The sequence below is a fragment of the Labeo rohita genome, chromosome 6, assembly GCF_022985175.1.
Source record: "Labeo rohita strain BAU-BD-2019 chromosome 6, IGBB_LRoh.1.0, whole genome shotgun sequence".
In the NCBI taxonomy this organism is placed as follows: Eukaryota; Metazoa; Chordata; class Actinopteri; order Cypriniformes; family Cyprinidae; genus Labeo; species Labeo rohita.
Genome location: NC_066874.1, coordinates 218,053 through 243,334, shown reverse-complemented (window position 1 = coordinate 243,334; position 25,282 = coordinate 218,053). Strand labels below are relative to the sequence as shown.

The following is a 25,282-nucleotide window of genomic DNA, read 5'->3' as shown; positions in this document are numbered from 1 at the left end:
GTCATTTATATTAAAAGTCTCACACTTAAAATAGACGTCTGATGTACAACAGACATCATGATTGTACAAACACACATAAAATGTGACGTAACCGTCCATAAATCAGATTTCTTGAATCAGTCTCTGCGTGCAGGACACCAGAAGGTCACTGACCTAGCAAAGATGATTCAGGCCTGTTCCCATTCCTGCCGTTACCGTACATGCGTTTATGCACGTCGCAGACGTGTGCCATACAGCTTTAGCAATTCATGCCGAGGAGACGCAGCACGATATAAAAGTGCAGTAAGACCGCGAGCTGGAACAGAGACGTCGGTCATGAAGCTTGTTTGCTTTTCTTGGGCTGGTCTGTCGGTGTGAGAGTTCAGAGGTGACGCGGCCCTCGAGAGCTCATGTTCTACAACTGGACGAACTCGGGTTCTGCTCGTCTGTGGGTGAAGAGGAGCGTCTGCTGACCGGATGGAGACTAATGAGTTTGTGTGTGTTGTGCAAAGGAGCAGTCCTCTATCCAAACTAGATCAACTAGTTTCCGTAGGTCGCACATGTGCTGAGGGTGGAGTGTGCGAGAGACAAACATTCACGCTCGCACGTGCATGTGTGTTTATCTCAAACGCAAGCGTTCGCAGGCCTTTTTCTGGGCCGTTTTGGACCCACAAACCTTTGGACCCACACTGGGCGCTGCTGAAATCTGATTGGTCAGGGAAGAACGCACAGGCACGCCCTCTGAAGAGAAAGAGAAGCCTGAGCTCAGGTTACAGCCGACCAATCGGCGAGCGGCTGTGGGCGGGTCTAATGCGGTGAAGAGCGTTTGAGCTGCTTCGTGTATCAGGATCCGTGAGAGCTTCAGTTTCTCTCGTCTGAGAGCTGAGAATAAATGCAGGACGGTTTCATCACTGCTTCACGTGCATTTGAGCAATGACAGACGTTTAAAGTCTTTTTAAAGCAGGTCAGTTCACTCTGGATGGCCGGCCATCTTGGTACCGTCTTGGTTTTCTAGTCCTGCAAGGCTAGTGTTATGTACTGTTATTGTATCTATTAATATTTAGAGTGAGCTTTTTACATTTTCAGTTTTTAATTTTAGTTTAAGTTTTTGTATTTTGTATGCTTTTGTCATTTTTATTAGTTTTTGGGATTTACCTTTGTTTTGAGTTCTAGTCATTTACTTTCAGTTACTTGCCAGCATTCTAGTTTATATTCAGTATTTATATTTTAACTTCAGCTTTATTTCAATTAATGAAAACCATTTTGAACAGTTCTAGGTTTATAGTTTTATTTAACAATAACGCTGGCGGGTCTGAAGGGGTAAAAATCTCAAACCGTTGGTCAGGATTACATTTCTGCAATACGATCCAACAAAAGTGGTGTCGTAAAAATGCCGCTTTAGCTCGAATCGGTCTAAAAACAATATTTAAACAGCACTTAGTAAAGCCAAGTATGTTTTAATAAAGACTAAAGCTAGACTACAGCTACTGAGAGCTGATTCCTCGGTCGTCTTTTCTAATGCGCGACGAACACGCGTCGTTCTGAGCGTCTGGTGTTCTGATGACTCTTACGTCGTCTCTCGTCAGGAGCGATTGTGGCAGCTAACGATCAGAACGGCTGTGATCCGTTACAGTAGACGGCCGACCCGTGGCACAGCTGCCATCTATAAGAGCGGCACGTTAGACAGATGCCAGCTGACCCGTAACTAAAGCTGCCAGCGTTTAGAAGGCCTCGCTCGGCTGAACGCACGCGCTCACGGCGACGACGACGGCCTTGAGAAAGACTCTCCTCTCTCTGACTGACGGGTCGTCGTGATACAGATTAATAAAGACCTGAAGGGAATCGTTTTAGAAATAGATGAGCTGCAGAGAAGCTCTTCGATTCTTGTCCGCTGTATGAGAATCAATGCACAACCCCCTTTAATGCTGCTTATTTACAAACAACAACAACATCTGAAACTCAAATGACCTACAATATTAGTGTGTGCATGCAGTGCTTCAGGGCTGATGTTTGAAAAGCAAACAATATTTGGGGAAATAGAATTGACGGGTATTGAGAGGCCATACATGAGTGCTCATGCTGCTGAATTCTGAAATGTAGCTCATTAATGTTTCTGATGGTTGACGGGAAGATCTCAGAGCTATAAATACCGGGACGTGTCTCTCACTGCCTGTCTGTCTCTCCCGCTCGCTCGTGTCTCTCTCTCTCTCCGTTCTCATCCTGCTGCCATGTAGGGAAATGATGCTGGAGGAGGAATGCACACTTGACAGAACAGTGTTTTCCCCTCGCTCGCACTCTCTCTCTCTCTCTCTCTCATGGAAACGCGTTTCTTCGGTCTGTTTGTTTCTCTCTGCAGTGACGTGACGTGTGTTTCTCAGACAGATCATCAGTTCCCAGAGTTTCATCATTGGCTGAATCTCATAAAAACACATTTCACCGCAAAATAAAAACATTTTGTGTTGAGAAACTCTAAGCACATCCTGATCCTTGATTCTGGTACTGTTCTTGTACCCAATTATTGCGCTATTAAAAAAAAAACTCCCTTTCATTACTGTAATGCAAGAATAACAGTAGTATGATATATTGTCTCAATATTAAATGTTATTTTTTTGTATAATACTGTGAGTGCGTAATGGACAAAAAATGGCCATTTTCTTTTTCTCCTTGTGAAATGTAATTTCCACACGTGTTTTTGTGGGATTCACTCAAATGCTGCACGGGAATCGTTGGCCGCAGCAACACCGTTTACGTGAAGGTGGTATGTAACCGTCATCAGGATCATGTTTTGCAGCCGATGTGGGAGTTTTGATCAGAAACTCTTCGCTAGCTTCATCTGCGCGTCACGTGCTGCGTTAGCGTGTGTGTCGGAGGCCGTACGCTAAATTATGCATGAGGGCCTCATTAATATTGAACGGCTGCCTGAATCCGCTTGTCACCAGAAAGAGAGAAATGTAATATCTCTGGCTTTCAGTGGCGTCATCTGTGAGGGGAACGCATTACCGGCGTGCGTCTCTCTCACTTTCCGTTCCGGTTGACTTCGCTTTTACCCTGTTCTCCGCTCTCATGGCCGTCGCTCTTTTAAGTGAGCTGTTTTTCTTTTTTTTTTCGCCGTCTCATTCGCTCGGTGGATCTCGGCCAAACGGTCGATTAACCCTCGTCTGTCTGTCTGTTTCTGATCTCCAGGGTTCACAGGACGCGATGGGAGCTCCGGAGGGCGTCGTGGCTCCGTTCTCCTCCTTCCCTCCCCCTCCGCCTCCTCCCCCTCAGAACGGCCTGGCGCTGGAGTTCGGGGGCGGCAGCATTTACCCCGCAGGGGGGCAAACGGAGGCCCCGGCAGGAGTCAGCAGCACCCCCTCCTCTAACCCCAGCACTCAAGTAAGTGCTAATGCTTCTCGAGCAGATGGTGACGTCTGATCGCTCGCACCATTTGGGCAGCTGGAACAACAAACGTGTCGAACGACTTCCTGTCGCTGGGTCTTTGGTCTTGGTGGTCCCACGTGAATCATCTCAAACGACTGCGATTTGTATGATTATGGGGTTGTAAGGCCTGTCTCTCTCTCTCTGTGTGTCTGTCTCTCAGCTGTCAGACGGCTCTCCTCAGGCAGAAGGTCAGTGTGTTTCTGCCGGCGGTTCGGGCAGTGACGACTCCTCCGAGGCCAAAGGAACCCCGAAACGGCTCCACGTGTCCAACATCCCCTTCCGCTTCAGAGACCCAGACCTGCGGCAGATGTTCGGGGTACTACAGGCTTTTATAGGCTTCAGGGTTTATTCATCAGATGATTTTAGAAACGACACGATGACAAACCGTGACGTGTTTAAGGGCCAATTCTGCCCCCTGGTGACCGAGATCGTAACGACACCTTAAAGTGATTGTTGTAAACGCAGCTCTTCTGTAATGATCGGTTTGTAGGCATTATGCAAACAGCAGTGTGTTTGTTTATGTTGAGCATTCTCTCTGTCTGTGTGTGTGTGTGTGTGTGTCTTTGTCTTTTTAGCAATTTGGAAAGATTCTGGATGTGGAGATCATTTTCAATGAGAGGGGCTCAAAGGTAAGAAACCGTTTTGAAATCATACATTTGAGTTTAATCTGATTAGTTGTTGTTGTTACACTACAGTAACAGTTCACCCCCCAAAATCCGATCATTTAATTACTGTGATTCAGTATGACAGCAGATGTTTAGCAGAATGCTTTGACCATCCCATACAATGATGTCAGATGGTGATTTGTACCACTCACCTCTCAAATGACTTAAAAGCACAGTGAACAGGGATTGTAAAACAATCAATAAACCGTAAAAGCCTGGCATAAGTCGTCCATATGGCTTGTGTGTAGTCACATGCAAACGCTTTCTGCTAAACATCTCCTTTCTTGGAGCATTTTTGGGTGAATCGTTTCTTTAAGATGAATGCGTTTCGGAGGTCACACGCTTCATGTCTGTTCCTCTCTGTCGTGGCGCAGGGTTTTGGTTTTGTGACGTTTGAGTCCAGTGCAGACGCAGAGAAAGCGCGAGAGCGTCTCCACGGGACCATCGTGGAGGGACGAAAGATCGAGGTGAGTCTGACTTTCTCTCTCTTTCTCCTTCTGATGTTCCCATTTCACACCTTAACTGACCAAATGTGTCCTGGAACTGCTTAAGACGCTCAGCTGTGTGTGTGCGTGTTGCATTATGGGAAATGTGTGTGAGCTTAGCAATGCATGGTTGCATCTCTACTGCAGTCCACTTTAGATTCTGTGAGTTTTTCTCCGTTTCTCGGCTGTTTTTTGGATTGGTTGTTGTCTGGCTGAGTGTCGGTTATTAACAGCATGCGGTTGTTTTCCCTTTTTTGAGTTCATCGATCTGTTTTGTACTGAGCATGCTCACACTTAGCCGATCACATGCGTGCGTTTGATGCCGTTTCTGTTTCTCCTGGTTTGAATGGCTTTTTTGTTCATGAAACATTTGCTTGGATTCTTTCGATACACGAGGACTGACGATTCTGAATGCTATTCACAACTTTGGTGTTGTATCTTTATTATGGCATTCGTGTGCATACTGTGAGAAAACGGCTCACTTTCAGATGCTTGTGTACTTGCTGTTTTTAGTGCATTTGTAGATTGTTCTGTGAATCTGGGAGATGAGAAGAAGCCTGTTGCTTGCCGTGTGTGTGTGTGCGTGTGTGTGCGGTCGAGTGCTGCATGGAGCCACGTGTGTTTCCCCTCGTGAGGCCCAGCGTGTTGCAGTGCTGGTTTCTGGGTGTTTTAATAGTTCTTGATCTCCTCCAGGCCTCCTGCATGACCTCTGAGACGCTGCCTGTGTTTGTCTCTCGTAGACGGGGGGGGAAATCGTTTTCATTTTTTTAATCCTTTTTTTGTTTTTTGTCACTTCAGGCTATAATTGAAGTTATTTTTATTTCTAAATTTATCGGGAAGTTTGATTTAGGACTAAAAGTTTAGATCAGGGGTGTCAAACTCATTGTAGGTCAAAGGCTAAATTGCACGAAACACTGAGTCATATGGGCCGAATGTTTTCTGCTTTTAATGACCGTCGTCCAGCGCTGCGTAGTCGTTACTAAAGCTACGTTCTATCTCGCTGCTGTTTCTACTAGTATGATTATAAAAGAATACAATAATTCACATCCATCTTTGACATGGTAAGTGGCTGTTTATTATGGGGATAACATACAGTCAGCTGGCCATTATCATTAAAGCCACTTCAGTGCGACGCAAGACTCTTGATCGCGCTGTAATCTACCGTAATGACTGACTGACTGTACATTATCACCTACTTCATAACCAGTACTGTGGTGAAATAAAAGGGATTTATTCCATTCAGACTCAGAAGCTGTGTTTAAAAACAACCAGCGCTGGGTAAAATATGGACAGACCCAGCAGTTGGGTTAAATATTTAATCCAGCCTTCTGGGTAGTAACCCAGGCTTTGGGTTTGTCCATATTTTCCCAAGCACCGGGTTGTATTTAACCCAGCGTTTTTTAGTGTATTGATGGGGAGTAGAGCGGTGACAGGAAGTGGATCGGGAAAGGTCCATGAGGCGGGACTCGAACTCGGGACATCCGAAGCGCAGTGGCGCTGTATGTCGGCGCGCTGCCCATAATGCCATCAGCGCTTGGTGTATTCGCTCTTTAACTGTAACATTTTTCATTTGTCATCAGACTTAATTGCTGCACACAATTACTCGTGCGACACGACACAAACAAGCGTCTGTAAGTTCTGCTTAATTTAGCACAAAAAGGGGAAAAATTCACCCATATAACCAGTGCTGTATCTGAAGGCGTTTGGCACCCCTGGTGTAGATGCATGATGCCTGCACCGTTGCTCTGTAGCTCCCCCTGGTGTCCGTGGCTGTTTGTGCATGGGAGCGCAGCGGCGAGAGCTTCATTTGGGTTTGCATGAGTCTGAGCGTTTCAGACCGTCAGATTCATTGGAAAGCAGGAAACGGGTTTAATCTGGGCAGAGGCGGCAGCAGCACTTTATAACCGAATCAGTTTAATTTGGATTCATTTGTTTGCTTTATTAAATGTCATTGTTTTCACTGTCAGATTCCTTTGATTTGAATAATTTGAACAGAAGTTGAATTATTTGCCATGATATAATTATGTTGTATGTAATGACACCCTAATGTTTGTTTGTGTTTTCTGGAGAGCAGATCTGTGGAGAGAGCGATGCGCAATCATCAACCTCTTCACTCATCTCTCTCTGTCTCTCTCTCTCTCTCTCTCTCTCTCTCTCTCTCTCTCTCTCTCTCTGGCCAGTCTGTCTGTCCAGCTCTGCACTCACTGTTTCCTGTCCGTTGCATCACTTCCTGTCCCTGTGTCTATTTTCGATGCCTCTGATGTCACTGTCTAGGCCCCTCCCCTGAGTGATGTCATTAGCTCGGCATGTTAGTCTCACTAACTGCTCTCTTAGACGTACGTCCATGTCAACTTGCTTCTATTTTGGCCCGTAGCTCCAGCTTTGACTCAGTCGCAGACTCGCTCTGTGCTGCATTTCCACACCCATGAATTCTACGTGTGTGTGTGTGTGTGTGTGTGTGTGCGCGTGTGTTTGTTGAGTTCCTCTAATCATTCGTCCCTTTCTCCTCCTCCTCTGTGACACAGACGAATGCGGCTGCAGGCTCTTTAGCACTCCTACAGACAGATTTGATCACCTGAAGATTTGTCTTGTCGATGTTTTCGTTGTTGTGTGAATGTCTGCCTCAGAATTTCCCCTACTCTGACTTTGAGTTTTTCACTGGACGTTGCTTTGTTTTCCTTTCCTCTGCTCCTCCTCCTCCTCCTCCTCCTGCGCTCCTCTCCTCTCTGGTGTTCACTCATTCTTTGCATTGTTTTGTTGGTTTCTCTTTGGTTTGTTTTTCTCCTCTTGTTCATTTTCTCCTTTTTCCCTTTCTGTTCCCTTGACGATTTCTGTGTGTTGTTGTTGTTGTTGTTGTTGTTGTCAGTCTCCACGGTAACTGCTCGCGTGTCGTCACGCCGTTTCCTGGCTCATGGTAAGTTTGTGTATGTACGGCTTCATCCCTGATCAATCCCACCAACTCAAACCCCTGAGATCTAAACTCCAGCCCTCCCCAGCTTTACAAACTGTGGTCTTTCGCTCTTTTGCACTGATTAGCTTGTTATTTTCGGAGGGAACAGAGATGCGTTAAAGCCCTCGCCGAGACGACGGCAGCCCTCGTCCTCGTTACGAAGTTTGGCCGAACGCATCCTGCTAGCGGCGTCTGTTCGCGGCTAGCGTAATCGCATCTCCTCCCTGAGGTCTGTTCTGATATACTGTTCATCAGAGGCATGGGGGAATAAGAGCTTTATGAAATCATCATGTCTATTATAGTCGCTAAGGACCACAGATACTGACAGAAATGATATTCCCTCCCCAGCGCTCGCCATTGCTCCTCCTTTTCTCCATCGCTCTCGTGATCATTAACACTTTCCCACGCACTCACATGGCTGATGAGACTGTCACACTAAACCCCTCCATTTCTCTCCTCCACATCATCCATCCATCCGTTCATCTCTCCTGTGGTTCTGATGAGCTCTCGTTAGGGCTGGGCGTTACGACCAGAGTCTCGCGTCACGCTAGTATGCTCATTTCTTTTCATAATAGGGGTTATTTTATCCTGAAAATTCAATGAGATAATGGTGTGTGTTTTAATAAGCATGTGTCAGTGCTTTTTTTGGGGGGAACTTCTGGGACTTGACAGACAAACCAAAAGATCAGATGGGTCATCTGATGGTTGACGCAAAGCCGCTGCACCAGCTGTGCTTAAACACTAAGTTACAACTTGCACACTACTGAATATTTTTCAGTCGCACCATTAAACGGCTAAAACGGACCTTTCCGTAACATCTGGCAAGTAATAATGATTGGAATGAAGCGGCAGATTGATTTGCATTAGTAAGCTCATGTTTAACCTGACAAACTTCAATCCTTAGACCGCAGGTCTTCAAGTCTCCTCGTGGTGATCGACTGTCCTGCAAATTTTATTTGAAACCTGCTTCAGCTCAACTGGCCTGTGATTTTTCAAGTGATCCTGAAGACCTTCATTAGCTGGCTCAGGTGTGTTTGATTTGGGTTGTAAATGAACTCGGCAGGACAGCGGGTGCATGTCAAATCCAGTTTGTATAGTGCTTTTCTTAAGCAGTTGAGATTTTCTATATAAAATAAATATATATATATATATATATATATATATATATATCACTTTACATTGGGGCAGTATCATTTTTTGTTGTTGCTCTTTCTTAATGTCATTTACATCTATTGTTATTTAAAGAAGTCCACTTCCAGAACAAAAATTTACAGATAATGTAGTGTCCCTTGTCATCCAAGATGTTCATGTCTTTTTTTCTTCAGCTGTAAAGAAATTGTTTTTTGAGGAAAACATTTCAGCATTTTTCTCCATATAATGGACTGATATGGTGCCCCGAGTTTGAACTTCCAAAATGCAGTTTAAATGCGGCTTCAAACAATCACAAATGCGGTTGTAAACGATCCCAGCCGAGGAAGAAGGGTCTTGTCTACCGAAACCATCGGTTATTTTCATTCAAAATAATACAATTTCTATACTTTTTATGCTTTTATGTCAAACGCTCGTCTTGTCTCACTGTTTTTGTTGTGGTTCATGTCAGTTAGTGTTTGTCGAAAAACTCCCATCTCATGTTCTCCCTCAACTTCAAAATCGTCCTATATCACTGTTTTACCTTTTTTGTTAAGGGTGTTTGATCTTCTTTGTAAACACTGTGTCTGTTCTTCTGCAGTGATGTAGGATGATTTTGAAATGATTTTTGAAGTTGAGGGAGAAAATGCGATGGGAGTTTTTCCACATACCCTAACTGTCTTGAGCCAGAGTTCAGGGAGAGTAAGACAAAACGAACGTTTTAGATTGAAAAGTATATAAATTGTATGATTTTTACAAAAATAACCAATCGTTTCACTAGATAAGAGCCTTCTTCCTCGGCTGGGATCATTTACAACCACACTTAAACTGCATTTTGGAAGTTCAAAACCATATCAGTCCATTATATGGAGAAAAATCCTGAAATGTTTTCCTCAAAAAACATAATTTCTTTACGACTGAAGAAGGAAAGGTATGAACATCTTGGATGACAAGGGGGTGAGTACATTATCTGTAAATTGTTGTTCTGGAAGTGGACTTCTCCTTCAATGTTGTTCATTTAATGATTACTGACAGTAACGGCGACTGTTCGTTACAGAGAGCCTACAACCCTAGCTACATCATAGCTATGTACACCCAATTAAGTACATAGTTACAAACAAATAAGTACTTACTAAAATTTCGGTACAGTTTAAGAACCTACGACCAGCTGGTGCAGCCTGACCACGAACACCTTCAGGATCAACTGGAGCGTCAGCTACGATCCAAACGTCGGCGTCTGATCTCACTAATGCTCTGAAATCTGAATGGGATCAAATCCTGCATCCATGCTCAAGATCTAGTGGAAGATCTTCCCAAAAGAGTGAAGCTGTTCTAGCAGCAGGAGAACATCAGCGAGGTCAGACACCGAGTGACGTGGTCCAGTTCATCTCGGAGGGTTCGGGTCTGGGCTTTGTGTAAGTCCACGCAGTCCTCTAGAATGTCGTTGTGTGGTCTCACTGGTTGTCATCCTAGAAATTCATTAGCAGGAGCTCATATAGTGTTTATTGATGCTGTTTGGAAAGCAAAGAGAACCCAAAGTTACACCACGGCAGTACACGCTCTATTGGCACGCTCCACGCGGTCATAGCGCCCGGTCCTAACACGCATCTTCCATTTCATTTGTGATTGTTTTAATCACTCCATCATCATCATCGTCATCATCATGCTTCCACCAGTTCAGGCCCAGATATCTGCTGATTATTGCACAGCCTATGAGCCAAAAACGCCCCTAAATATACACACACACACACATCGAAATTGTTCCTCAGACGATATTTCTGCCCTTATATTCATGTGAGGATGAGCGACTCAAGCTTGTTTTGGTCTTTGGTTTTGGACTGTGTGTGTGCGAGTGCGTGTGTGACGGTGTTTGCATATTGGTCTTCAGCGTGTGAGAGAACCGTGTTGATGCCTGCCGGTGTTTTCCGTCTTCATGATTTCATTTATTGTGACATGTAGCATATGCATCTCTCTCTCTCTCTCTCTCCTTTCTCTCTCACCCATAAACTCCGTCACTCCTCACAAGGTCTGACAACAACCAATCACAGGCTTCCTTTCATTTGACGCACTTTGGTGTACTTGTTCATGACAAACTGGATGGCTTTTTGAGTTTGACGTTTCTGATTGGGTGGATTGTTCTCTCTCTCTCTCTCTCTTGTTCTGTCTGTCTGTCTCCCTCTTTTCTTCTCCCGTTTTTGTGGTTTCATTGAATGTCGACTGGCTCTTTTTTCTTTCCTGCATCCCTCTGTTTCTGAACATCCCCCCCTTCTCTCTCGGTATGATGTGTTTTTTTCACGAGGGGGCGGGATTAGGCTGCAGAGTATTTGGATTGGTCCATAGGCTGCATCTGATGCTTGCTGATTGGCTGATATGCTCATTTCTGGTTAATGAACTGTAATTGGCTGAATGTGATTTTGCTAAGAGCTGTGCACAGTGTATTGATTTCGTCATGTGTGATCTCTTTGTTTCTCTCTATTTATCTCTCTCCTCCATTTTAGCAATGGAATGCCCTGTTTTTCATTTGCTTTTACGCATTGATTTCTGGGTTTTTGTGTTGAATGTTTGACAATCAGTGGGAGTTTTATGATGCATGAAGCAATATAAGGGAATATCAATGAGTCCACAATTTCTGCTGTAGCTGTAAATATACTTCAAAGAATTGATTATCGAATGTGTCTAGACGACAGCTTAAAAGTCTTTGAGATTTGGGTGATTTGTGAATTTCGCTACATGTTAATAACGTAATTCTCAGTGATCTTCACATATTTGCAGAATGACGTTTGGATAAGATCAGCTCTAGATTGAATGCGCCAGCGCTTCGTTTTCTTCGTGTCTGATCGGATGCTCCTTCTGTCTCTGATGAACAGGTCAACAACGCCACAGCTCGAGTGATGACCAATAAGAAGTTGGTTAGCCCGTACGCTAACGGAGAAGGTCTCAGCACGCTGCCCTACGGTAAAACCACCTTTTTGTGGTTGTTTCTTCAGTTGCTGGCGACAAGGCCAGGCAGGTCATTGAGGCTTTTCTTTTCTCTCTGTTTGTTTTCAGCTGGGTGGAAACTGAGTCCTATGATGGGCGCCATGTACGGACCGGAGCTCTATGCAGGTGAGACGCTTCTCACATTCCTGTTGAAGAGCATCATTGCTCCGTCTTGATGAACGTTTTGAGATGCGCGCAGCGTAAACAACACTCTAAAGGGCCGTCCGCATCAAGAACGAGGACTGTAATGATGGCTGCAATAACAGTCTGTTTATTCGAAGCTGGCGCGCTGCAGTTTCAAAGGAACTAAAGTGGGTGTAGATGATCCGCTGCTGCTTTTTTGTGTTTCGTGTAAACGGCAAAGGAACAACATGCGGCAGTGAGAATTCACTTTTGTTTCACTTTAAGATTAAACTTTTTTTTTTTTTCAGTCAGTATCGGTTTGTTTTTGCCGTTCTTGTTGAAATGCTGCTTTAACCAGCAGATGTCCTCATTACGCTACGTTTCGAACACATCTGAACAGTGAATCTATGTAATCTATCTAATCTAACAGTGAGTCAGCGTAGTGGAATAAAAACAAAATATTACGTTTTTTGGGGGGGGGGTTTTACTGCAAAGCAGGCTAAACAATGTTTTCAAAACTTGCTCTGGACACCTGAGGTCATTTGATGTTCCACTGTTTGTTGTATTAAATGCGTGAGCCCTTTAAATTCTAATGAATTCCTCTTAACTGTCAGTGTTTTATTGTTCATCAACTGGTAGAAATCATTATGAAAGTGATCCCAACAATATAATTCTACAATTGTTATACAAATAATAATTCTACAAATCCTTATGGTTGTCTGTAATTCTTTTATTTTTTACAGATTTCACTGCAAAAACAGGCTTATCCTACTTGGTACTTTTGTCTTGTTTCTAGTCAAAATTAAGAAGCATTTACTAGATGCAAAAAGATGCAAGATTTTTTTTTACCCCTGGAAACAAGACTAATTGTCTTGACATTTTGCTTATCTAGTAAATGCCCCTGGATTTAGGAATTTGCAGATATATTTACTAGATACAAGACAAAAATAGTCAGATGAGCCTTTTTGCAGTGTTGTAATTATTAGTACATATATGAATCACGAATGATCTGGTCGCTTCCTGTAGTTCCAGGGTTTCCATATCCCACTGCCGCCGCCGCAGCTGCCGCCTCCACAGCTGCGACCTTCAGAGGGGCTCATCACCTGCGGGGTCGCGGGCGGCCCGTCTACGGAGCCGTGCGCGCCGCCGTTCCGCAGCCCGCCATTCCGGCCTACCCAGGGTAACGCGCCTGCGCTCGCATACATTCGTACGCATGTGCACACAGACGCAGCAGATTTGATTTTCTCTAGTTTTCTGCATGCTGCATGACCGTGTGCTGCTTCTGCTCACAAAATGAGACCAGCTGATGTAAATATGCAATCAGAGTCACTCAAATGACACAAAAAAATGCCATTTCCCCCGAACACGTGACCCGTTTAACGGGAAATGTGGTGTAAATCTGTTATGATGTAATGGTTCAGATGCATTTCGATTCTGAAGGGGCTCAAAGTGGCATTTTTTTTTTTTTTTTTCTTTTTTTTTTTTTTCTGTTTTATGACCAAGTGCACTGCATGTGTGTGAATTAATGTTTTCACTTTCTCTTTTTCGTGGTCTTCATCTGTCCTGCCATCTTCTTTTGTTTTGTTTTTCCCTTCGATCGCCACATGGTGGCACCCTGTCCTTTTTATTTTTTTAAATCTTGTGTTCCTTGCTCTTCCATCTTTCTTTCTTTTCTTTTTGCTGTCATTTTGTTTTTCTGTCTCTCAGTGTGGTGTACCAGGATGGGTTTTATGGAGCTACAGAACTGTATGTAAGTATGACACTTCCTGTCTCTCGGTTTCACTTCCTCTCTCTTTCCTTCTCTCTTTCCGAGTGCTTTACCGTGTGAAAACTGTAGCCACGCAGAGCCGTTTCGTTCTGATAAGACACGCTTTAAAATCACTGCACAGACGTGAATCATGTTCATTGTGTTAGTTTGATACAACTGAATCAGAATCAGATGAATCACTTGATTTGTTTATCACCTCGTGCAGATTCAGACGGCTCTGTGTGCGCAAGTGTGTGTGTGTCTCAGTGTACGTGTGTTTGGACGTGTGTGTGCGTGCGTGTGTGTCCAGGTTGACGATAGCTTTTTCTGTTTTCTCTGTAGAATAGTGTTTCAGGACACTCTGGTTAGTAGCAGAATGCCTCAGGTAGGCTCACAGACGGATAGTGTGCATCTCTCCTTCTGATTAATACATTTGTTTGATATTGATCGTGTGAGATTGCTGTCTCTGTTTCCCTACTAACTCACAGTAATCTGACAGGAGTGAGGGCTGGAAGGGGGAGAAAGAAATTCTGCTTGAATTCTGCACATTTCCTCTCTAAACGATTCAGAGCGCATGAAAAATTTGGCAGCAGCATCAAACGTCACAGCGGCGACTCCTACTAGGGAAAATACCAAAAAACAGCGGTCGTAGGGCTGGGCGGTACGGCCACAAACCCGTCTCACTGTACCCGTGATTTTTAGCTGTGTATGTCGTGATTTACTTCTATTTTACTTCAAGGGAATTCGATATAAAACGGTTTATGTGATCACGTGGCAGGTGCTTCATCTCATTTTTCAGATTATTCAGACTCAAAACGTTTGATTTGATGAGCCACCGGCGATAGCAAACACCTGTGACATCCGTTTAATCGCGTATGACAGTTTGTTTGCGTTGCTCATGAAACGCTGAAACGTTTTTTAAATACTTTTTATCCTCCTTGACTTGCTCGTTCAGTTTATTAAAACTGCATTGAGCAAAAACACACCAGCACAGCGTAACAACGGTACGTCTCGATCTCGAGCGCCGTGCCGCCCAGCCCTCAGCGGTAGATTATTTACACTTCTGAGAATGTAAATAATTGTCTGGCGCTGTTTTTCAGCCGAATGACTTCCTGCAGGTCTTTTGTTGTGCATCACTGATATTTGAGACGATAGTTTTAAGGACTCTGGATGTTTTGGGTTTTGTCAGACTGGATCTGATTCTGTCCCCTTCCCAGAGTCCCTGTCTCTCTCTATACGGCATGTTAACTCGATCTGTGTTGGCATGCAATCACACTTAATTCCCTCGTAGATCTCTCTCTCTCTCTGTTATTCTCTCTCTCTTCTCTGCTTACCTTGACTTTCCATCAGTGATTCACTCTACTCCGCTTACCTTCATTTTCAAGTCACCTGCTTCTCTTCCTGTCACCTCAGCCCATCTCTCTCTCTCTCTCTCTCTCTCTCTCTCTCTCTCTGTCTTGCCTCCCTCCGCGGCTGCGCTCTTGCAGGAGTGCGAGGGATCGTGGGAGAGTTTCCTGATTGGCCGTAGGGTAGAATGCTGAGGAGAGAATGGCGGAAATGGCTTGTTATTGTATTGAGTTTGGGGTGCATGCTGTCTGTGTGGTTGTGTGGATGTTCTCCTAATCTCACTATCTGTCTGTCTGTCTGAATACGGCACCAGTAATCGATTGGATCACCCCTGGTTGTGTGTAGCTGTGCGTTCGGGGGTGACGATGACACTGACGCTAATGCACTCACGATCCCCATTTCTGCTTGTGTCTCCCTCTTTGACAAACAAACCACCGATTCTTAATCACTAGAGAAACGACTCCCATTCTACCATGACTGTGCATTGTTTGCCACTGAGGAAGATTCACAGTGCGTAACAGACCTACGTACGGTTCTCCGAATGCGGTTTATGTTTGACTGAACATCAGTGGCAGATTGCTTGTTAATGGACTTTAGGTTTGCTTTCTTGAACGTTTTCATGTCCTTTTTTCCCTGCTAACTCACCACTTCACCTGCCTCTTCGTTCCGGTGCTCTTTTTAAATGCATCTGTTTTTTTGTCTTTGTAGAGCGGCTATACCGCGTACCGCTACACCCAGCCGGCGGCCGTAGCGAGTCCGACAGCGGCGGCGGCGGCGGCGGCCGCCGCCTACAGTGACAGGTTAGTGATTCTGGCCAGAACCGAAGACGTAAACGTGTCTTGGACGCTGTCAGGGACTGTAATGATGTTTTTATTAAAGGGATCGTTCCCCAAAATAAAAATTCCATCATTTGCTCTCCCTCATGTCATTCCAAACCCGAATGACTTTTGGTACTCTTCAAAACACAAATGAAGATATTTTTAATCAAAGCTGAGAGATTTCTGTCCCTCCACTGGAAGCGTTCACCCAAAACTTAAAAAGCTTAAAAACTTTCATAAAAAATGTCAAATAAATCCATGTGAATCCAGTGGTTAAGTCCAAATTTTATGAACCAATGCAAATGCTTTGTGTGACCAAAAAAGTATTTTTTGACAAATATCTTTACTTCTGCAAACATTTGTGACGGAGCCTTAACATGGGAGTCAAAATGGATTACTTTTCATGTCTTTCTGAATATTGTAAATTCACATGGAGGGGCAGAAATCTATCAAGTTTCATTAAAAAAATCTTCTTTTGTTTACCAAAGATAAGTGAACGAGGTGACGTGAGGGTGAGTAATTGATAACTTTTAATTTTTGGGTCAACTGTCCTTTTAGAGAACTAAATGATTGAAATGGATTACAGCAAATACAGGGAAAAAAAAAAACGAGAGTATTTTTTATGTCATCAGTTCTGAGCTATTTACAGACAATATTTTTATTAGCTCTCACATGTGTGCCTAATGTCAAAGTTGGTGTTTCTTGTCTGGTCACATTTTTATAAATTAAATGAATCATATTATTTTTTTACTATGTGACCCTGGACCACAAAACCAGTCATAAGGGCAATTTTAAATAGGCTTTCCATTGATGTATGGTTTGTTAGAATAGGACAATATTTGGCCGAGACACAAATATTTGAAAATCTGGAATCTGAGGATGCAAAAAAAATCAAAATATTGAGAAAATCATCGAACCCTAACCCTAACTGAAGCAATGCATATTACTTATTAAAAATTACGGTTTGATATATGTACGGTAGGAAATTGACCAAATATATTCACGGAGCATGATCTTTAAATTGATGATGTTGACCCAACGATTTTTGACTATTTCTACAAATATAACCGTGCTACTTTCAACTGGTGTTGTGGTCCGGGGTCACATATAAATAGTACATTTTGACAGAGTTGCGTAGTTTGCGTCACTGGATGTCACTGTTGTTTAACATTTCTGTAGTAAAATAGCTGTCAAATACTAAAATGTTGCGTCTCTCACCGTTTAAACTGAAACATTCACATCGCCTTTGATTTGATTGGCGTCTCACTTGTTTAGACATTGACGAGTGCCTACAAGTGTAACTTTTAAAACATCAGAATGGCGCATTGAGAAAATATCAGACGCTGGGGAGGGGACAGATGGCCATTTCTTCTCATTCATGTGCATCTCTGTTTGTGCAGCTACGGCCGCGTGTACGCAGCAGATCCGTACGCGGCTGCGCTAGCGGCTCCCGCGGCGGCGGCGGCGGCGTATGGAGTCGGCGCGATGGTAAGCCCCGCCTCTGTCCGTCCGTCACGCTCTCTGATCCTCGAACGCTTTCTAACGAAACGTCTCTCTCGCAGGCCACTCTGTACAGAGGAGGATACAGCCGGTTTTCGCCATATTAAACACCTTTAACACACTTCCAGATCTTCTGTCTCTCTGATACTTCACCAACAGCTGCTGACCTCGGAGGGAAAAATCGAATCACACTTTTGGACAAAAAAAGAAAAAAAAAAAAAAAAAAAAAAAAAAAGAAGCGAAACGCGTCTGTTACGAACGAACTTTGAGTAAGGAATGCAACTATAAATCAGTACATCGAAGAAGGTGGAATTTTTTTTTTGTTTTTGTTTTTTAAAAGGAAACCTGACAACGTTGAACACTAAATGGTAACAGATCTCTGACTGAAACCGCTTGACTGAGAAGCGCAAATCATTTCTTCCTTTGGCTCGTCTCTCTGCACATATGCATGCAGTAACGGCTCTAGAGCGCCTCTAGTGGCCATCGAACTACATGTGCACAGAGTGTCAGGACTGCAGTGAACAAATTGACGTCACCCTTCACTGTTTCACACTACAATAATTATCGATATTCTTTAAGAAATATAGACGTTCATCCGGACCGCTCTTGTCTCCGTTTTAAGGATCATCTTGAAATTCGTGGATCCCATCAGCTCTGTAGGGGAGGACGATGCTATAATCCCAAATACAGCAACGTGACGAGAGACTACCGTCGCGGTCTCCCTTTCTCCGGAAAGATCACGGATGAAAGGCGACTCCGACAGCTGTTACAGATCACTGAAGTGTGACGCACACCAACGGGACGACGTGTCATAATAATCCGTCTTGCTGAAAGCTTTGTGTTCTTTAATCAGTACCTCCGTTCAGACCATTTTCAAGAGGCGTACCTTTAAAATTAAATAGTCATTATATGCAAGTAAACTAGAATAGACACAAAATTTTACCAAACATTATTATTATTATTATTATTATTATTATTATTATTGTTATTATTAATTATTATTATTATTATCGTCATTAGTTTCTCATGGTTGTGTGTGTTGGCTTTGATGAAGGGCAGGACATCATCCGAACCCACGTTAATACACAGAAAGACGCCAAACGCCGGCATAATGACTATAGCAAGTATTTAAATTATGCTAAGAAAATATTTACAACTTTTTTCCTTCAGATTTCGGGATCGAAGAGCCCTTCTCGCGGAATATCGACAAGCTCTTTTATTAGCGTAGTTTTGTAAAATATGCAACTTTCAGCCCAAATTTCAGAAAAGTGGATCAAAAAAAGTTTGTCGATTTTTAAAGGAGAAATGCATAGTATTTTTTTTTTTTTTTTTTTTTTTTTTTGTCTTTCTTGCAGAGTGTGTCCTCTTTCCCTTCAGTATATTGGTATTTTGCTTTTTTTGAATTTTGGTTCCAAAGAAAAGTCAAGCACATTCTTGATTTGTGTGTAAACGTATTTGTAATTCTGATGTTTGGTTTATTTTTATTCTTTTTTTTTTTTTTTTTTTTGTATCAATAGGTTTTTTTGATATTGTTTGAAGTGGCTCGTTAATTATTTCAAAATGGCTGGACGTGGATTTGCAGCGTCCTCGTACTGCAATCCAAGACGGCAGCCTGGTCACGTGACCGGATTCTTTATCTGTGAAAACACACATGCATTTCATGTTGTTTTTTTTTTTTTGTTTTTTTTTGTTTTGTTTTGTTTTGTTTTGCAGGACATCATGCGTTTCAGTAGATTCTAGGTGTAACTGTATCCTGGTGCAGGACTGAAAACATTTTGCCATTTTAGAGTTTCAGGAGTAATTTCGCCTCGGCTTTTTTGTGTGGATGAGGGGTGTGTTTCATTGACACTAAGAGTGCTGGCCTAATGAAAAACTGACCACAGTCTGAACACTAAACCAGACAGCTTTACTTTTTGTTTTGGGTTTTTTTTTTATTTTGTTTATGTCTAAATGGTACTTGCAGTCTATGCATACACTTTCCACAGTATTATAAGAGATTGAAATATCTCGGTTCCTAAATTCTGAATTTCTGGCTTTTAAAGATGCTCTTGGAAAGGATACGGCAGATTTGCTCGTTTCTCTCTTTCTGTCCTCCGTTCGTTTCTCCCGTAGCGGCCGCGCCGCCGGTGCCGTCGCCGGTAAATGGGAGCTCTTTGCTACGAGGAGACGGATTTCTCGCGTGACGCTCGTCTTCTGATGATGGAGTGAGAAGGTTGAAATCCCTCCATTCGTGCAGTAAAGGATTCAAGATGGCGTCTCTTTTATTCTCCGTTCTCGCACCTTATGAATATGAAACCTGTTCCACATACTCTCCTTTGGTTTACAGTGTAACCGTGTTTTTGAGTTGAACTCTTTCTCTCTACATATTCTGATTCCATTTGTGATGTAATTTGTATCTGAATGTCCATATAAACTGTTTTTTTAAAACAATTACTTGATGGGTCTTTGATTTCAGTCGATCGTGCATTAAAATTTAGGTGAATATTGTTACTTCTTTTTTTTTTTTTTAGCTAGTTTGTGGTCCTTACTTTGGATTTTCTATGAATGAAAGTGGCAGCAGTGACCTCTTTATGTCAAACCGTTAATAACGGCACATTTCTCACGGTTAAATCGTAGCATTTCTACATTAATGCGAACTAAGCTAATGGTTTATTACCTTCAATATGTTAACATCCTCCAGCCGTCGACTGTCCTCTTTTCCGCCGTGTGAGAGACACAAGACTGTCTTCTCCAGTCTCCTTAATTGTGGAAAGAAGAATCGTTAACCGGAATGTTCCAATAATTAGCATTTTTACCTTATTTTTAACATATTTTGATCTAATATTCAGTTGTATTTATTCCTTTCGCCAGTAATGAACTCCAACATCGTTACGCTCGTGTTATTTAGTCGAGTGTTCTTTCAAAATCAATGTTTCTACGTAAAACTTTCTCACCTCAGAAAGCCGCGCCGACCCTTGAGCGCGCGCAGCGCACAGCCTGTTTCCGCGCATGCGCAAAACCCGGGGGTCGCGCCCTGCGTTCAAGACGTGCGTAGAGTTCAAAGAATTAGTCAATAAGATTCGCAGTGATGGTGTTTTACCAATACGTGACGTGTAGTGAGAAAATGTGTATATTCTTATATATAGGCTGAAATTTTAGAAAACGTTGATGCAGGAGCTCCAGCAGGTAATGTTAAATTATGTAAATTAAAGAGAGACACTGCAGGCAAAAACAGTCAAGTTTGAGATTTGGGGTTTCTTAGTTTTTCATAAATTGTTTTTTCAGACCAGGGGAAAGAAAACATCAAAAAGACACTGTTAAGTGTTTTTTGTTTGTTTGTTTGTTTGTTTGTTTTTATAGCACTTCATTTATTTGTGTCAATAGATTTTAATTACAGTACACAATTACAAGAAAGGCTGTTTTGTCAAAATGAGTTTTTTTTTCTCCTACACTGACCCATAAATCTCCACTTCAGCAGCACTTACACACACCAAACGTCACATTTTTATTCCTGTCTATATCCTGAAGGTTTTTACAGAAGAATTTGTTCATATAATTTGCGATTATATACATTTTATTCCCCCAAAATGGTTAAAATATGTTGTTTTCTGTCTGTTCTAAGTATTTTTGAATTATGGAGTGACAAAAATGAGATGCCCAAAATTGCCTAAAATCTTTTTGACTGAATATGGCAAAAAAAAAAAAAATAATAATAATAATAATAAAAAAACAAACAAGAATCTTGAAACTGACTTCATCCAGTGTTTCGATTTTTGTGCTAGAAATATATGCAAATGTTTTATTAAAAAATGCCTCATTTGCATATTTAAACCTAATATTTTAGAAAACTTGTAATACAAAAAATGTTTGCAATTATCAATGTAATCAACCAGCTGGGTACGTAAGGTGATAACTATTAGTTGTTATTGTTGGGGTTTTGTTTGTTTGTTTTTTTCCCCTTATTCACCTGCAGTGTCTCACCTGAAAAACAGCTGTGCTGGTAACTTTTTATATAAAACCATTTAAATTTTTTTTTTTTGGGGAATAATTACCCTGATATTCATATTCCTCAGATTGTATTTTATTAGCACCTGATATGACCAGTGAATGTTTATGAAAAGCCTTCATTTTTGGACATTCCTAAGAGGGTAAACTTTAGGTGAAATCATTTTATAATGGACCCGATTAAAGTTTTTTTAAAGAGAAAATTCCCGTCACACAGATTTATGGGAAAATAAATGTTTATTTTCATGTTCTACTGCCAAATCAATGGTTTTTAATTAAACATGAATTGATTGACACAAACACAATCATATTTACAGTTCAAAAAAATAACGTTGATTTGTCCACAGTTCTCTATTTTGCTACAACATTACGAAAGAAAGACTGAGTGATGTTGTTGTTGATTCCTCCTGCTGAGAGCTCCAGAAGAGCCAGACCTGTGATCTGTCCTTTTTCCTCCGTTTATTTATCACATCCCATCTTCTTTGTGTGTTGGGCTGAGAGCATCTGCTGCTGGATCGGTCTTGGTGTGAATGGACCATTCTGTGAACTAGTGACATTGAATAATTCTGGCTGATCAATGATCTCAGGTTGAGAGCAGGAGGACAGTTGGCCGGACGAGGTGGCTACACGATCCCGTATTTTGCCAGATCGCTAAGCTCCATGTCGCCGAAGGCTTCCCATGGGCAGATCACGGTGATGTCTGTTGAGAAACCACACGAAGGACGCCGTCAGGTTTACTGCTGCATAAATATTCTGAACAGACCAGTAGCTGAAACACTCGTCGCCTGTCATTTACCTGTGCCAAGACCCTCCATTCCGGGGATTTCGTCTCCGAAGCCCTTCTGTCCGGGTTTGGGAGCCTTGCTCTTGAAGGTGCGAGTGGTCCTCTGCTTGAACTTTGGTGGTCCTCTCTTCTCAGCAGGTGCAGGGGCGTCCATTTCTGCCACTTACTAAAACATAAACAGAATGTAGGTTTCCTTAAAAACAGATTCAACTGAATCTGTTACGCTTTCACTGCATTAAATCTTAAATCGTCCCCTCATCTGATCTCGTTCTCACTCTTTACTCGTGTCCTCAACATGTTAGCTGTTAATCCGCTCATTTGGGGATTTTGTTCATCCTAATCTGCTGGTTACACATTGCGTACATTTATTTACCAACATCTGTTTGTCTTGTGATATATACGGACAGCGTAATAATAAGCTCTTTACGTAATCTCGCTAATCTCGTCGAGGAGATGCCCAGTGCTCTAAATCACATTTAGCCTAGCCTACTTGTGCAATCTGGTAGAAACGTGTCAGAGCTTCTGTTTTTAATTGGCCTTGTCTAAATTGGTTTTCACTGTCGAATATTTACTGTACAGCTCAGCTTCATCCAAAGAAATGCAAGTCAGTCAGATTCTCAGTCTGAGGCTGTAATTGCTGCATCTCATCTGTTGAGAGTCTGTTTATTCAGTGTTTCACTGAATGTCATTTTGACCTGTTTATTTCCTCTCCATCACTAAATCTGCTCTTTATCAGTCCACTGAAAGTCTGTCTGTGCTGTTTGCTCTGTGGTTTTCTCTCTGCTCAGAGTTTCCTGCTCTCAGTATATCACGTGTTGTGTATAAACTAATAACACTGAAATACCGTAGTACGTTACCCGACCGTGTGTGTAATGAGAGTTATCTCTCGTGTGTTTCTAGTTTCTCATCGAGGCGAATCTCTTACCGTGTGCTTGAGTTTCTGGTTCTTCTGCCGGTTCTCTTCGCTTCTGTTCTTCGCTGCTTCTCGCTTTCAGCTCGTGTCCAGTGCGTCTGCCGGCCGCTTTTATAGCGCTCATCTAATCTCCTGCTCCTCAAACGCCTCCTCCCCCAGAAACACACAGAAGGATCAGGAGACACCTGGAGTATTTTAAGCTCCTCGGGCTCTGTGTGTCGGTGAGGACACGTGTGTGTGGAAACACTCATAGTTTAGTAACACATCTACTTTATTTGTGTCATTATGATGCACCACATGTGAACACGTGCTGTGCTGAAATGTGCCGAAGGCATGTTTGAATAGGTCGTACAGGCTGTATTTTCATGGTCATTTAGGTTAATGAGTTGATTAACGCATCTTTTTAATTTTTATATGAAATTTTTTCCAAAAAACCACAAGACCAATCAAACAAACAGTAAATACATTTATTCTAATTCTAAAAATAAATCAGAATTATGTTCTGTTTGCGTTTTGTGTCTGTCCAACCTATCCTATGTTCATTGCTTATTGTCAACGAAGCCAATTCCATGAGATGTTTCTGATCTCAGATCAGTGTTTTCAGTCTTTTCTCTGACCCGTGTCCACCGAGAGCGATGACCATTCACCGTTCGCATCTGTTTTTAGATTTGAGCACCTTAAAAAACCCAGCAGCTGATATTCTGAGAAACACACACCTGATCGCCCTGATCCCACACTTACGGTTATAGCTGAACTTTACTAATTAAAGAATAAGCAGCTCTAATCCGCAATCCCGACTGGCTGTCCTGGCAGTCGTTTAGGTGATTGTATAATTAGCTGTCTTCTCATTAACATACAGGAATGTTCTCATGTGTGTTTGTTTATGTGGTGCTGTCTTGTTTTAGCATTGACACGTATTCAAACACATGTGTTTCTGTCTCTCGTGGTCTTCGAATGGATTCACATTCAGATCAGGGGTGTTAAAGCTAATGAAAGTGTGTCTTATGCTGCTGTCACAAGCAGTCGGAAATGTACATCCCAGTTCTGAAGTTGGATTTTGTGAATTTGTTGAGTCAAATGCTTTGATGTCAGAAACATTCAGGATCATGGAGGACGGCAGGTTTGTTCTGGCTTATTTCTTTGGGAAATCTTATTCAGGCGAATTGAAGATACTTAGTCTATATTTAATCATATTTTGATTCAAATGTAGTGTCCCATTTATTGACCAACCATGTAACCTATCCAGAATCTGAAGTTTCAGTCAAATAAATGCTATTTTTGCTGTGTACAATAAAAACAATATGCATCATTTATATATATGTAAATATATTTGAAATAACAACAGCAATGTATAAGTTCCAAGAAAAACAAATCTTCACAACAGTTCTTGTTTGTCCAACCTGGAAACTTGGTTATCAAAAGTAGTTTCCCAATAGTAAACATGATCCGAGAGGCCGTTTGTGTCCAGTTTCTGACATGTTTACAATAATTCTGATAATAATTCTTCATCTTCTGATCTTTGTGGCAACAATGTTCAGCAGGAACGTCTTCATTTTTCCCTTGGCTCCAGAAACTGAAGATGATGCTGTAACCTCTGACCTTTCCTCAGAGCTAATGTTGCATAACTCTATGAGAACAGTTCTTCTAAACTCTGAGCTGAGCATTAGCTCTATTTTAAATCCTGAGTCTTTGAATCTTGCAGTGAGAAGAGACTCGTAATCTATCCTGATGTGAACCGCTTTGACTAGAGCACCGTGTGTTGTAACGCATCAGTTTGACCAAATGAGCGCGTACGCGACCAGCGGCTTCCTGAGGTGATGGCAGAAGTTATACGAACATATAACTAGTTTGACTTAAGCTTGTTAATGAGTGTTAGATGACAGAATATCTGTAGAAACATCACATCTGAGCAGACGGTGAGTCAAACGTCCTTCTGCTGATAGACTGAACAAAACACACGCTGCCTCTTACAGCTCATAGCCTGCTTTATGGATTTATATCTGTTTTGGTTGGTGTAATAGTTTTTTGTGCACATTTTATTCCACAACAAATCGATGAACAGCATTTAAAAGTCACCACATTACTGATGCTCAAACGACAACACTCCCTGATCTCACCTACTACAAATTACTATATGCTGTACTAAATGCTGTCTTCATTTGAATGTCATTTAGAAATCATATCAGAAATGATTTCACCCAAAAAACTGTGGGTCTGTGGTCAGTGCTGGATTTATGATTTAGTGGATTTGGAGATTTGGATTTGTCCTTCTCTCACACCGTCATCACTGCGATTCACCTGTAAGCGTCTCTTCATGTCCTCAGAGCACAAACTACACATGCACGTGTCTCTGGAGTGTTTTATGATAATCCACTTCATAAATATATTTCTTTATATGACAAATGAAGCAGATATCTTCTGATGTCCAACTTTCTTTTATGAGTCTCATTGTAAATCTGG

General features: G+C 42.2%; 2 protein-coding genes across 7 annotated transcripts in view; one reads left to right on the top strand and one right to left on the bottom strand.

Annotated features, from left to right (window-relative positions):
• The window catches only part of rbfox2 (RNA binding fox-1 homolog 2), a 28,075-nt gene extending 10,696 nt beyond the window's left edge, over window positions 1–17,379 (top strand). The window contains exons 2-12 of one of the 6 annotated variants that reach the window (XM_051111616.1): window positions 3,163–3,354; window positions 3,560–3,715; window positions 3,975–4,028; window positions 4,439–4,531; window positions 11,495–11,582; window positions 11,676–11,732; window positions 12,756–12,909; window positions 13,819–13,861; window positions 15,532–15,623; window positions 17,042–17,129; window positions 17,204–17,379. In XM_051111616.1, the coding sequence (XP_050967573.1) occupies window positions 3,163–3,354; window positions 3,560–3,715; window positions 3,975–4,028; window positions 4,439–4,531; window positions 11,495–11,582; window positions 11,676–11,732; window positions 12,756–12,909; window positions 13,819–13,861; window positions 15,532–15,623; window positions 17,042–17,129; window positions 17,204–17,248 (1,062 nt within the window). In that variant the 3' untranslated portion in view covers window positions 17,249–17,379. Of the gene's footprint in view, window positions 1–3,162; window positions 3,355–3,559; window positions 3,716–3,974; window positions 4,029–4,438; window positions 4,532–11,494; window positions 11,583–11,675; window positions 11,733–12,755; window positions 12,910–13,436; window positions 15,624–17,041; window positions 17,130–17,203 lie in introns of those variants that run through there. The other 5 variants (XM_051111615.1, XR_007827901.1, XM_051111617.1 and 2 more) reach the window with 5 other exon arrangements.
• Window positions 17,380–21,343: 3,964 nt separating this feature from the next.
• Window positions 21,344–22,986, bottom strand: LOC127166402 (retinal cone rhodopsin-sensitive cGMP 3',5'-cyclic phosphodiesterase subunit gamma-like). Its single transcript, XM_051111621.1, has 3 exons — window positions 22,835–22,986; window positions 21,922–22,075; window positions 21,344–21,825 (listed from the first exon to the last, which is right to left on the bottom strand). Exons 2-3 carry the CDS (start codon window positions 22,061–22,063, stop codon window positions 21,749–21,751), a joined length of 219 nt encoding a protein of 72 aa, XP_050967578.1. The 5' UTR covers window positions 22,064–22,075; window positions 22,835–22,986; the 3' UTR covers window positions 21,344–21,748.
• Window positions 22,987–25,282: the final 2,296 nt, after the last annotated feature.